At 41.6% G+C, this 14699-nt stretch overlaps 1 protein-coding gene across 2 annotated transcripts in view; it reads left to right on the top strand.

The window, feature by feature from the left end:
- The first annotated feature begins 627 nt into the window (after positions 1 to 627).
- The window catches only part of Crebbp (CREB binding protein), a 128547-nt gene continuing 114475 nt past the window's right edge, over positions 628 to 14699 (top strand). For both annotated transcript variants that reach the window (XM_063226394.1, XM_003477712.5), the window contains exon 1: positions 628 to 1087. In XM_063226394.1, the coding sequence (XP_063082464.1) occupies positions 1003 to 1087 (85 nt within the window). In that variant the 5' untranslated portion in view covers positions 628 to 1002. The remainder of the gene's footprint in view (positions 1088 to 14699) is intronic.

The raw sequence follows: 14699 nt of genomic DNA, 5'->3' as shown, positions 1-14699 counted from the left end.
GCCCCGGGGCTGACGCCCGCCGCCCCACGCACTGTTGCAGAGCCTTCGGCCCTTCCGCCCGAGCGCGCTCGGCTCTTTCCGCCGCGGCCGGCGCAGGTGGAGGAGGCGGGGTGGGGGCCGTGCGTGGTGACGCCCGGGGGGGTGACGCACCGGCGTGCCCCGCCCCCTCCCCCTCCCCGTTCAGGCTCTGGAAAGAGAAGAAAAAAAACTTTCTTTTTTTTTTAATTGAGGAATCAACAGCCGCCATCTTGTCGCGGACCCGACCGGGGCTTCGAGCGCGATCTACTCGGCCCCGCCGGTCCCGGGCCCCACAACTGCCCGCGCACCCTGATCTGCCCGGCCGGCCCACTCCGCCCGGCGCTCGGCGCCCGCCCCGGCGGCCCCGCTCGCCTCTCGGCTCGGCCTCCCGGAGCCCGGCGGCGGCGGCGGCGGCGGCGGCCGGCGGCGGCGGCGGCGGCGGCGGCGGCGGCAGCGGCGGCGGTGGTGGCACGGGGTGGGGGGGCCGCGGCGCAGCGGCGGCTCCGCTCGGCGCATTGTTTTTCCTCGCGGCGGCCGCGGGCCGCGGGCGGGCGGCAGAGCCCGGAGCCCCCTGGTCTTCGACCCGCGGGCGAATTCATTAAGTGGGGCGCGGGGGGGGGGCCGAGGCGGCGGCAGCGCGGCACCATGTTCCCGGGCGCCGCCTGAGCCGCCGGGCCGGGTGCCGTCGCTGCCAGCCGGGCCCGTGGAGGGCCGCCGGGGTGCCCCCGCCACAGAGTGTCGCGCTCGGGAGGCGAGCAGGGGATGAGGGGGCCGCGGCCGGCGGCGGCGGCGGCGGCCGGGGGCGGGCAGTGAGCGCTGCGGGGCGCTGTTGCTGAGGCTGAGATTTGGCCGCCGCCTCCCCCACCCGGCCTGCGCCTCCTCGGCCGGGCCCGCGCTGCTGCTCATCCTGAGCTAGCTTGCTTGCTCGCTGCGGCTGGTCAGACCCCCGCCCGCGCCCCGGGCTGTTTCCGCGAGCAGGTGAAGATGGCCGAGAACTTGCTGGACGGACCGCCTAACCCCAAAAGAGCCAAACTCAGCTCGCCCGGCTTCTCGGCAAATGACAGCGCAGGTGAGGCGGGGGCCCGGCGCGCTGTCAGTGTCGGCTGCGGGGGGCGAGCGAGGGGTCTCCGCGGCCGAGTTGCGGGAGCCTGGAACTAGGGTGCCCGATCTTCTGCGCCTCTTCAGCGGCGACCGGTCCTGCTCATAGCAAGGCGGGGCGCTCCAAGGTGGGAAAAGTGGAGTGGGGACGCGACCCGGGATGACAGTGGAGGGGACCTCGGGACTAAGTGGGAGAAATTGCAGTGGAGAGATAACTCCGTCCACGGCGTTGCAGCCAGAGAACACTCGGCAGCCACCGCCTTGTGAAGTTGTGATTGAGAAGTTTTTTAGGATGTGTTCTTTGGGAAAACGCTTAGCAGTTATTTTGAAAACTTTTTTGGTGGGGTGGATACCTGGTCATTCCTTTTCCAGAACTCCGAGCTTCGTTAGTGAGATGTCATCAGAGTTGCTGTGGTGTGATTCATTTACATGTGTAACTTTAAAAGAAAGTTACGTAGCAAATTTTTAAGTCCATCTGGCCTCCAGTCTCTCTGTGAGCTTATGTTGCTTGTACTGTGTAGTTGTACCAAAAAAAAAAAAAAAATTACGTTAAGGACTGTAGGGATTCTAGTTTTTCAGAAAAATTAGCAGGATACAGACGAAATCACTCTACTTTTACTAAACAGTTTACCTGGAAACTTAAAATAATCCTGTCGTATGTCCAAGGCTTTGCTGTTCATTCAGTAATTAGACGTTCTTCAGAGCTGGTTTATGATAACATTACTAAGTAGTTGTATTTCCTCTTTTAAGTTCTCCTTTGCAGTAAAAACTTGTGTGGTGTTAACTGCTGAATAGTGCCATCTCAGTTCAGGTGGTGTTTCTCCAGTACAGTTTTTGTAGTGATAGCATCTGAAAGTCAGTTTCTAATGAATGGGTCCAAATTGAATTACGTTGCTGCCTTCAGGTTTGTGCTAGGCACAGCTGTTCAACTTGTGAAATTATATCTGCGACTGACCACTAGTGTATTAAAAATCTACTTCTGCTATTGAAACAGAATTTGAATTTTGTGGCTTCAGTTTGAATACAATTCCTGGAATCCAGCTATGAAAGACATTGTGTAAATATGGATATTTTTGTGTAGTTGAATTAAAATTTTCTCAACAGTGGGAAGAGTAAATGATTCTCGTGTAGAAAAGTTACTAATGCTTTTTTTCCCTTATTGATAAAAAGTTGAGTTTGACATTAATCTTAAAATCAATTACTGAAGTGAGAACTGTAGAAACAATAGGTTAAGTGCTGTCTTGCAGAACAGCACTCCATTGCTCTATCAATCTTGCCATGTTTGAGTGAAAAGATAAAGTCTTTAGTTTGTATGAAGTATATATGATACCAGACAAGTTTGTCCTTGAAGCTTATTGTACAAAATGAGTAACTTGAATGGCTGCATCTTTGCTGTTATTAAATGAAGTTACTGTAGACTTTTGTCTTGAAAGGGGGACAAAATAATAATATTTACAAAACGACTTGTATTACTGCATATAAATCCAGCGGTTTCCAAAATGGAGCTCTAACCGTGTCCTTTTTGACTAGTTTCTCTTACTGGATAGTCAGTTACTTAATTTGCTGCTTAATCACAACAGAGTTTATCAGAAAGAGTTTAAAAACTTTCCCCATTTTCCTTTTCAGTGTTGAAAGGCACAAGGGCATTTTTACTTTTTCCAGATGAAAAACAAAGAGTAACAGTTTTTGATTTAAAAACCCTAAGAATAAAATGATAATTATATTTGATTCCTTGGCTACATGTAAACCACAATCCCAATATCATGAAAGGGTATACTGCTGAAGGCTTACTGAGGAAGGGATCCATTATCTAACACATTAAATAAGGTGAAATCTTGCCTGGAGTCTGGGCCAAGATAATGGAGTGATGAGATAGACAGATGTAAGTTACATAAATAAGTGACTAAAGTATTAAACACATTGAGAGAAGTAAAGGTATTTGGTCAGATGGAACAGAGAGACCTAAGAATGATGTATTTGAGTGACTCCATTTTTTTAGTGTCTCAGGGGTCCAGAAAAATTGAATCAGGTATGTGTCTTGTGCACATGAACAAATTTAAGGGAGAGGGGCTGTGTGCCTGGCAAGAGCTAAGCAGATAGGAGAGGGATGCCTGAGAAACAGAAGCACCATGTACTACTCTGTTGTTAGGGACTGGCCTGTGAAGTCACCAGTGACCCTTAGATGTTAGATGAAGGTAGTAGTGGGCTGATGCTGGGAAGCTTAACAGCAAGAGTGCTGCCTGCAGAGTGCTCCTGTAAGGCCAGGAACCAGCAGAGTGGTGAATAGCGTTGTCATTAGGAATAGACTGAAGGCTAGGAGAGAATAACAGAAAGAGGGAATGTGCCTCAAAGGAGGATAGCTAGAGGTGGTACTAACACAGCAACTTGAAGGACATACAGAATTTGATCATATCAGATGTTGATGGAATAGTTTTTGTTGTTTTACATTGAAATCTTAAATCCCAAATGTAGTCTTATCTTGGGACCATTTATAAGAAGTGGGTACTTTGTGTTACCATTGCAGTATATAGTTGGTTGTATGTTTCAGAAACTTATTTATTTAATATGATCTAGTTAAAACAGCTTACTATTGTCATTTGAACAGTAGGTATTCAGTGTAAAGAGAAATAAGTATCCAAGCAGTAGTAGATTCTTTTTCTGGTTTACTTTATTATTGCAAAATCTGTACATAACAAATAGACTATTTAAAAGGTTTTAAAATTTACTTTCTGAATATTTAGCCTAGGATTGTTTCATCCTGTGTTGTATTTAAGTGGTCTTAAGCAGTCAGGGTTACATTTTATATTATGAATGCCTTTAAAAAAAAAATCTATAGAGTCTTGCTTTGTTGCCCAAGCTGACCTTGGACTCAAAGAAGAAACCTGCCTCAGCCTTCAGAGTAGTTGGGGCTGTGTTGGACCCAGTCATGAGTACCTTTAAATGCAATAGAGAGTATATTTAAAGAAAGCTTCAGAACACAATTAACCAATACAGCTTACTACCAGAAAATCTGTGTTACATGTGCAGTGTTTTATAGATCTGAGTCCTTTTATCGGCATCATCACACTATCCATACAGTGGGAAGAAAAGACAGTATTACTGATGTTTTCTAGGTGAGAAAGCTGACTTCAGAGAGAAAAATGATCTGCCCAAAGCAGCAGGGTCAAAACCTGAACCAAACCTAGATGGTTAAAGTAAGAGTTGTGTATATTTATCTTATAAGTTTACATCAGTGAATACTGAATTTATTTGGATCACACACCTAAGAGACTGGATACTTGGTAAATTTCAGTAGCATCACTATAGCCAGTGAATTGAAGCCTGGTAGGGAAAGCTTGTAACCAGTTTGGGTTGGGGGAAGCAAGGTATGTTCTTCCTAGGATGGGGTGAGGCAGGACCCTTTTCCCTGTGGTACTGGTATTACCTGTGTAAATTGTGTAGGCTCATGTTCTTGTTTACTGCACAGCGGGTAATTGAGAAATAGATTATCTTCTTTGTCTCTAAGTCTTGGCTAAATAGGAAATAAAGGTTTTTTTGTTTTTTTTTTGTTTTTTTTTTTTTCCTTTTTGAGACAGAGTCTTGCCATGCCATTCAGGCTGGCCTTGGGCTCACTTTGTAGCCCAGGCTGGTCTCAAACTTGTAAGGATCCTCCTGCCTCAGCCTCCCGTGTGCTAGGATTTACCAGAGTGCGCTACCGGGCCTGGCTCGAAATAGAAGTTTTTATAGATACTTCTGGGGCCAGGACTTTTCATGACTTTGCCTTGTTGTTTGTCAGTGTGTGGATTTGGAATAATGGGGAAAGGGCACAATGTGGCTACTGTGCGGCCTGCCTCCTCAGGGGTGATAGTGGTGTGAATCAATTCAAGGGTGCCTTGCTGAGTGGATCAAAAGATTAAGGACCACTGCTTGTTTAACATTTGAATTTGAAGCCAGCCGCGGTGTTGCACAGGAGGCTGAGGCAAGAGGTTTCTGTGAGTTCAAGGCCAGCCTGGGTTACAAAATGAGTTCAAGGACAGCCTGAATTACATAGTGAAACTGTCTCAGAAAAAGGAGAAAAAAAGCCATGGTGGCTTAATTCTGCAATTGGAAGTTGATTCTTAGATCCTAGTCTGTTTTTACACCTTTAAGGTTTGCCATTGTTATTGTGTCAAAGTATGCCTTTGCCTGGGGGCTCCTTAAGTGCTGACTTTGTATATTTACATACTGTAGTTGAAAGCAAAAGAGTTTAAGGTTTGGTAGAAGTATGCCCTTATTGTAAGATGAAATGTACCTTATTGTGAATTTGTAGGAGAGCTTGTCACTTAGTTCTTGGGATCACATTAGTGAGGACACCAGGTTTTTGTCTTAAACACTTGGAGTATATTCCAAAAAATTAGAGGGCATGAGGAATTTCTCAAAAAAAGGAATTGTGTTCAAATGAGGTTGGTTCCAGCCAAGTGTTTTCAGTGAATGTTTCTCAGAGCCTGTTTGTGCTTTTGGGTATTTTGAGTCGAAGCTCTGGAGTTTGCAGCATTCTCAAACTTTGTTAATATTAAAACTACTTTTTAATGTAATATGTAAATCAGCAAACTTTAACCAAAATGGGCCGGAGAGTACATACTTTCAGCTCTGCAAGCCATCTGGTCTCGTTTTCAAACTACACTACCATTTTGGCAAGAAAGCAGCAAATAATATGCAAATAAATGGACAAGACTATTACCCACTGAACTTGCTGGTCAGTGGTTTTGGTCCAGTAGGCACAGCTTGATGACCCTGATGTGTGACGACTGTCATGGTCAGAGCACCCAGTTGGGAACACCAGGCTGCCATGGCTGCCCCATGCTGGGCATAGCAGCAACAGCACAATTTTGAGCCTCTATTGGTGCTGGCCTGGATGTGGATAGGAGATAAAGTGAAGCGGACGTGGCACACAGTGGTGTGTGGTGAACACTGTGGAGCTTAGTAGGAGCCTCTCCCATTTATTTTTCTGTAACTATTTTATGTACTGTATTGAAAATCAAGTAAGTTTAACAAAATCCAGGTACTTGATGAAGAAATTGTTAGGTTTTTTTGCTGGTCGTTTTGCTTTTTGCTGACCTGGTGACCCCAAACAATATTCTTATTCCTACTCCTTTGTCACCTCTAACCTTCATTGTCCTTTCCCTGTGAAACTAGATAATGAGCAACTTAGTCACTGCCAGTAGAGATTTCCCATAGCTTCCTTCCTGTGTTGAGTGTAGTACCTAACACTTTAGGCTCTCAAGAAGTATTTGAGGCAGTGGGTAAAGGAATATGCAGTTTTTGTTGTTCAGGGTTCTCGTAGTTTTTTCCTTAGACTTTTAAGTTATTGCTGTCTCTCTTTGTGTCTGTTTTTTGTTGCGTTAATACTGAGTTTTGTACCTGGTGCTCCTATAAAGCATGTTTGACTCTCTGCGTCTCTGTTTTCTTTATCTGAAAATGGAGACAATGATGATTCTTATATCAGAGGGTACCTGAGAGTAGAAACGAGGTGATGTCTGGAAAGTGCTTGGTTGGAAGCAAATGGTTAGTGACAGGGAGCAGGCATGGTAGTTACAGGAGGGTTGCTGTGCCCTATCATTGTAGGACTTACTGGGAATGCTAGTCTGGTTGGACTGTTTGTTGATAGTTATGGAGATGATCACAGCCATGTGTGTGTTTATATGAGGCCTGTGTGTAGACATACTTGTTTTTTATTGGCCTTCACCAGAAACATTGCCAAGAATCTGTAATAAATACTATTGATCTTGCTTCCATTTTCAGTTGTATTTTTTTTTTTTTTTGTCTTTTTCATTTTTATAGGTACCGGGGATCGAACTCACAGGTACTTATGCCACTGAGCTAAATCCCCAGCCCCTTCAGTTGTATTTTTATAAATAAGAACACAATGACAAACCATGACCAACCAATTATAATTTTATAATTGACCAACCAATTATAAAATTATAATTTTAAAATTACAAAAATAAGTTATGTCGTATATTGTAAAAATTCTTGATATTTTGGAGCACATTTTATATGGATTATTTAAGCAGCAAATAAATACATACTCCTATTCTTTCCTGTATATACTATAATTGAATTTGAGATGTCCTTTAGGCAATAGCAGTGTACAAAGGAATCTGGTAGGTGTCTTTGAGTAGCTTAGAAAACTGTTAACAAGCCTTAGTGAAAGGGAAAACTTGAGAAATGAATACAAAATGTGATCAAGTGTGAAAATGCCAAAGTCAGCTAGGGGATTTGGGAGAGGGCTGCATTCATTCCTTGGTATTTCCTGAGTACCCATGTGTGTAGAAGCTCAAGACTGGGTGCCCAGGTTGGGGCAGTGCCTGAAACATCTGTGACTGGTGGGGGATGTCCGAAGCCTTGGGCTAAATAGTTTGGTGGCCCTAGCTGCTCTGCCACCGGTCTTGTTAAAAGGATCTGTGACAGTTCTGCCTGGCAGGTGGGTAAGCTTACTTGTCTTTATGGTATTCTGTTTTGGGAACAGCATCTTCACTGGGACAATCTTATTTCTTTGGATGTTAGTACGGGCCATGGCTCTTACCTAAATTCTCTTCTGTCTGTCCCCAAATGGTCTCACAGAAGCCCTTGTGCTCCTGGGCAAGCCCTCTAGTTTCAGCACACATGCCCTGAGCTCTGTTCAGCCTACTCTGAGGTCTTTCCCTCCATGTGTATCCTTTTGCTCTGATGTGGCCTGTCCAGAGATTGACAACCCTTCCACGTAAAGTCTTAAGCTCAGTTTTCAAAAAGTACTCAACATGATTGAGAAACATAAGTCCTTGCTCCATTCCCCAATAGGTACTAAGATTGTACATATTCTACTTTGCCTGAGGAGTACTATAAAAGGGCCACAGGAGAGGGGTCAGCCTGGCCATCCAGTGTGGACCTTCTCAAAGGGCTTTGAGTTAGGACACTTACTGGGAAAAGGGGTAGTAGATGATGACATGGAAGAAGCAAAGTATTCTAATCCTCTTCAAAGTTCCTAGATAATATAGAAAATTACTGTTGTTGAAAAACTGACTTTAGTGTATTTTTTTGGTTCTAAATTTAGGAAATAAGGCTGTTTATGAGCTCTGGGTCTAAAAGTTGAATTCATTTTTTAAACTTACCCTTAAGAATAACTAGAACATCATTCCATGTGACATTTCCCGTGTTTTGTTTCCATTAATCAAAAGAACATTTAGTTGAAACCATCCTTAAAAACCATAAAAATCTAATCGTGAATATTGTCTTGACTACATTTGATTTGCCTCTCCCAGTTGTAGGTGTTCATCTGCTACTCTTTGAACATCTCTGAATTTGCCATTCTTTCTAATATACCTGTATCTTAGTGTGTACAATAGGTATTTCTTACAGCTGCCCCTGAATCAACCATTTGCTCTTAAATCTCTACGCACTCTGGAGATGAGCAATTTAATGGAATTGTACAATTTTTTGCAGTGAAAATTCTATAATACAAATTGTTCTCCATCTTGTTTGCATTTTTCTTATCAAAACTGCAATATTTATACATGTTTTAACTTTGTAGTCTTTATAGTTGAGTATCCAGTAAAATAGCAGGAAAAATCAAGCCACTCTATAATAGCGTGTGGAGCAGATTTTGGGCTTTGATTGCAAACTGAATGATGACACTCAGAAGTTACAGAAATCTGTCAAATAATTAGGGTTTTCTTTGACAATTATGGACTATAAAAGCTTGACCCAATTCCTTTGGATTAAAATATTTTGAGTATTTGTCACCTGATTAAAAGTAGAACCATCTAAGCATGACTCAGAGTTGAAGGAAATGTCAGAGCTTTTTATACTGGGAGCCAACAGTGTGGTACTCAGAAGGGAGTCCTGGCTTCAGCTCAGAATTGACACTAAAGCCCAGCTTCCAGCTCTGCCATTCTGACTGAGGCCAGGGGTTTCACATGGGAGCTTTGGGGTTGGGGTGGGGAAAGAAAGGTGGAAAATATCTCTAAAAAAGGACGTTTCCTGTACCATGCCCTACTGTCCACTTTGATAAGCTTTGTATATATTGGGCACAGTGGTGCCTGGTCTATGGCTGGTTGAAGCAGCCATATTAATTATAAAGTGACTTCATTCAGCTACCTCTCAGCCAGTGAGGATTGGGATGATGTAGGTAAGGGCCCGACCCAGAATCAGACCCATGGAAACTTTTCTTTGACAGTAAAGGGGAAGCTGCTGCTCCAGCCTGTTTTACTTCCAGTTCCAGATCTGGTGCAGTTTTGGTTTTTAAAAAAGAGCTAAGATTTGGGAATTCTGCAGTATGAGTAATAGTTTGACTTGCTTTATTAGGTTAGTGCTTATAGTTTACCTGTTCTTTATTGGGAAATTGAACTCTTAATTAAATGTAACTTTTTCTGGTTATTGCTTCAAAACAAGAATTTGATTTAGGTTAAGACTTAGAGTAAAAAGTAAAGTGCACACAGAGAAATTATAAAAACGTCTTTCTTTTAGAAACCAGAATTAGGAGGAAGAATAGCCTTTGGATCATTGTCCAGTTGGCCCAGTTGATTGGTTTGAAAGAAGTGCCATGGAATCTTAATTTTCCCTTCCTGTAGATTCTACAGCAGCGAGTTCTTTCAATGAAAGTTACAGTTTTTCCATTCTTCTAGGTATTCCAAGTGTGATTTTTTTTTTTTTAACCCCCAGTACTAGACATCAGGACCTTGGTGTTTAACTACATCTTAGCCCTTGTTTAATTTTTTCTTTTGAGCCAGGGTCTCTTTCTTTTGCGCCAGCTGGGTTTTAACTTGTCATTTTCTTGCCTCAGCCTCCCAAGTGCTAGAAGTAGACACACACATGACCATGCCCTGCTTGGTTTATGTTTTACTGATAAAAGTTTTCTTATGGTGGGCAACACAATTTCCCCCTTATTTCCAGATATCTTTATATTAGATCTTACATCTTAAGTAACCTTTGTGGAGAATAAACCAAAGGTATAAAATATTGATAAGTTTTCTATCACTTTGGTGGTTCCTGTGTTACTATGAAATCAAGTTTTGTTTGAAGAGCAAGACCTGTGCACAGTTGAATTTACTTTGAAAAATCTTTAGAGAACCATTTCTCTCCCTAAGACAGTGTCATGCTAAGTTTCCCCAGCTGCCCTTAAGCTTACAGTCTTCCTGCCTTAGTCTTAGTGTTACAGCTGGGTTCCATTGTACCCAATTTGGGATCCACTCAACTGATTGAAAAAGGAATGTTTCAGCTCCTAGTGATGTGTGAAGAAAAAGAATTCTTTCTCTATAGCCAGAAAGAGGCTTTGGCTATTTATTTGAGGGATGATATTGCTAATATCTCTAGGTTAGTGTTGTTTAATAGTATTTCTTCAACAGTGAATGTGTTCTACTTCACCTTCCAGGGCTGGAGTCATGTGTGAAATTGAATATGCATAATTAAATTTTAAATTTTTAAAAATTATAATTAATAAGTGGCCCTATGTTACCTAATAGTCACTGTATTGGACATTGAAGCCCTAAATACATTTATCAAGAGTTTCCTTTAAGATGTTTATACCTAAAGGACAAAATTTCTTGAAAAGGACCATGTTTTAAAGATGGAAAAGATTTTCAGAAATAAGCATTGATGTAGGTCATTCTGATCAGGGTTGTTTACTTAGAAAGTATTCGTTTACAGTGTGTTGTAGACCTGGGGACCTAGATAGATAGACTCTTGCCTTCATGGGTGTAGGTATGAAGTCATTCTGGACAGGTATCCAGAGTCAGGTGGGACCTTGGAGGGAAGGCAACAAGCCTCGTGAGGCACTAGATAGGGGCTGAGCTTGTTTGGAAAGTTTTTGAGAAGCCTCCTGGGACTGGCATAGGGTTGAAATCAGAGGATGGAGAGTAGGTAGTGGGAGCTATTTTTTTGGGACTAGGGAACAGCACAAATAGTATAAAAGGTCTAAAACTTGAATTATCTGAGTAGTTTTTACAAAATCAGTTTGTTTTGGTTTATGTTGATTGTATTCCCTAAACTTAGGCAACCTTCTCTTGATATTGAGAGAGTGAGTACTGATGGTATGGTCATGTCCTGGGGACTTTGTTGGGCCTGGTTTTTAGTCTCAACTCTTTTACATTATGCTTTTATTTGAGAAATATTTCAATGATTATGTGTTGAGCATTCTCTTGGGCTGGCATGGTAACAGCTGTAGCAGAAGCTGTTTCTGCCCCCCCCCCCCCAATCTGGGATCAAACTCACAGCCTTGTGCTTGCCAGACAGGCGCTTATGCTCCTGAGCTAAATCCCTGGCCTGCTTCTGTCTTTTGGAGCCAGAGTTGGGTGGTGTGGCCAGGCAGTTCATCAATGCTAGTATCATTCAAACTCAGATCATTTGGAGATGTGAGAGACAGGGAGACATGTGAGACAGAGATGGACACAGGAGCTCATTGCAGGGTGAGTGGGGGCAGGGAATAGTTTGGGCATCTAGAACTGAGGTAAGGTCACCAAAGCCTTAATTAGAGTAGGGTCTCCAAGTTTTCTTTTTAGGGTAGAGAACAACAGAAAATTTTTAAAAACTGACTATGATCAGAAAATTTGGAAGAAGCTATGGTGACTTGTTTCCCAGAGATCTAGATCAACTTCTTCCAGAGTGTATTTTTTTCTCCAAGCTCAGATCTGCAGAAAGCTGACAACTGTCTTCTCCTAGTCCCATTTTAGGGAGGATTCTTCCTCCCTATGAAAGCAATTTAAGAATTGATTAGAACTAGTGGTATTAATTTAAATATTAGGAACTTTTCTTGAAAGATTTTTTTTTTTAATTGCTGGGTATGGTGAGTACAGCAGGAGGATTGCAAGTTTGAGGTTAACCTGGTCTGTATAGTGAGTTTTAAGAGTGTCCTGAACTAAATTTTGGAACGAGTCATGTTAAAAATCCCAAGAAAGGAGAATACTTATTAAAAAGCCTTTTTTCTGTTGGTCCTGGAGTTACCTGTTTTCTTCTAGAATGCAGCCAGCCTCCCTTGTTTCTTAGGTGTACTGTGCATCACTAAGCAAATGTAGCCTCTGTACTGTGCTCTTTAGCTCAAAGTAGATCATTACATGCATTTCAGTATGAGTGCATTTTGAACTGATAAATGTCTCAGAGATACTGCAAATACTAATTTTAAAAACAGGTTTCACTCTGAGTTTTATTTTAATGATAAAGTGTTTGGGTGCTGTACTTTAACACAAAGGGACTTAGTTTTCACTATACTGTATAGATAGGAAGAGTTAAAAGTTTAAAAAATTCCATATCTCAAATACTAGAAGTTCTGTTACTGTTAAGATGTGTGTTGTACAATCAGTTATGGCAGCATTTTGTTTATGATTTATTAGTTCCTGGAAAAGATTCTTAAAACTTCTAGTTCTTATTATACCTACCTTATTAACTGATACACAAGTATCTATAGCTTAACAATCTGTTTAAGCAGATAGAGTAAAAATCAGTTAGTTTCATGCTTTGTAGGCCTTCTAAGAATGTTCACATTAACCCCAGGCCTTTTCATTAATTTTGAGGGTTTTGTTCGTTTTGTTTTTGGAGACAGAGTCTTGCTTCGTAGTTCAGCCTGGCCTTAAACTGACTATATAATAACCCAGGCTGATCGCAAGTTCTCAGCAATCCTCCTGCCTCAGCTTCCTGAGTGCTGGAATGGTGTGTGCCATTGTGCTCTGGCACTAATTTTGAGGTTATTGAAAAAAAGTCTTTTAGAAAGGTTCTCATCACTAAAGATCCTTCTGAAGCGTAGTTGAGGCCCCTGGCTGCAGATGGTTGGGGCAGGAGATTAAATAAGCCAAATTGGAGAACAAAGATGATAATTAGTCCTTTTGAAAGGGTAAAAAGACATATGCTAATATGTGTAAGGTTTAAGGAATTTCTAGAACTCTGTAGAAATTTTTTTCAGTGAATTGAGGAACTGAGGAATTCGGGAGCCTGCCTGCCTTTCATTTTGTATTTTCTTATGTGATTTTTAGAAATCCGAAATTCAGGCAGACAATGTAGTTCAGGGTGGAATACTTTGCTTAACATCCACAGTGCCATACACTGGATCTCCAGCACTAAAGAGAGAAAACTTTTTTTCCTAATGAAAAATAGTTAAAAATAAATAAATCAGAACATCCCTTTTAAAAATACATGTTTATGTATTAAGACATACTTTTTATATATGAAGTTAGAAGAATCTGTTAAATGGTAATAAGCAGTTTTGGTCAGTTTCTGTCATAAAACATTTTTAGACTTCTAGTAAGAATTACTTGAACAATGTGCAAATTACCTGATTTGCCATCTGTAAATGTGATCATGTTTTACTATGATGTCCAGTTGGCACGTCTTTTGTCACAGCTCCTTTTTGTACATGTGGTTCTGGAGATTGAATCCAGGAGGGCTCTACTGTTGAACTATGAAACTATGTCCCTAGCCTTTTATACACTTTTTTAATTTAAAGATGGAGTATTACTCAATTGCCTGGGCTAGCCTTGAACTTGCGGTCTTTCTCCTTCAGTCTCCAGAGTAGCTAGGATTACAAGCGTGCACTATTGCACCCAGCAATAAGTTCCATCTTAACAGTCTGTTTAATTAGAGGTTTTTCATTGATGTGCTGAAGGCTACCAAACCTGACAGCCATCCAGTGTTTCTTTTGAGTATTTTGAAATGATGTCAGATTTCTTTGGATGTGAGTAGCATTTATCAGACCGCTATTTTGGATATCTGTAAAGTGTCACATTCTTTTAGGAAAAAAAATAAAAGCTCATTTTTAAAGTGTTTTTTCTTTTGCAGCCTTTCAAGCTGATGTAAAAAATGTTTTAAGCTAATACTGAACCTATTTCAGATTTTATCTTCAAACTGCAAACACTTCAGTTAGAAACTGGAGCACCTGGAACCATTCCAGATGTTATAACTAGTACTGAACCTAATCATCTGGCCCTGGTCACCCCAGAGGAGGAGTGTGTGCTTAAAATTTTTTTCCTTTACTACTTAAATTAGGTGTTAACTTGCATCGCTCAAAAACTAGAGGATAAATGTAGAAAGCTTTCCTTGCTCCCTCACCTTATTCCCCTCAGGTCACATTGGAATAGTTTATACCCCCTTACAGAATCTCTCTGAGTTGCCCCAGCGGGGCTCAGATTTGAGTTCTTCTTGTCTCAGCCTGCTGGAGTGTTGATTACATGTGTGTGCTACCATGCCCTGCTCCCCTGTGACCTTTAAGTTCATATAATGAAAATGGCAGACTGGCTATATTTCCAGGTTTCCTAGGTGGCTTACAGTGCAGTGTGACAAAGAACTTTAAGATAAGTGTTTAAAGGAAAGATAGTACATATTCAGTGAAGCAGATTTTTCAAATGCCCAATTTGGATTAGCTAGGAAGAACATTGGAGAATGAAAAATACTAAAATTTTAACAGCGAGTTAATCTTTTGAGGTAGTTCTAATGTTCTGGAGGACATTTTATTTTTAAAACTCATTCAGGAAAATTACCTCCTTGTTGCTGCTTAGACTGTTATCTTTCATTCCCACCTGTTTGGACCTTTCTTTCCTCTTTTCTCAGTGTATTTTCTCTCAAATTCTGCTCAGAATTTGCCTTTGTCTTTCTCAATTAGATTA

This window comes from Cavia porcellus, unplaced genomic scaffold (genome assembly GCF_034190915.1).
Source record: "Cavia porcellus strain 051 isolate PalLab524CR breed Dunkin Hartley unplaced genomic scaffold, mCavPor4.1 scaffold_16, whole genome shotgun sequence".
Classification (NCBI taxonomy): Eukaryota; Metazoa; Chordata; class Mammalia; order Rodentia; family Caviidae; genus Cavia; species Cavia porcellus.
The sequence above is the reverse complement of the archived record's forward strand: the minus strand, read 5'-3'. Positions and strand labels throughout refer to the sequence as shown.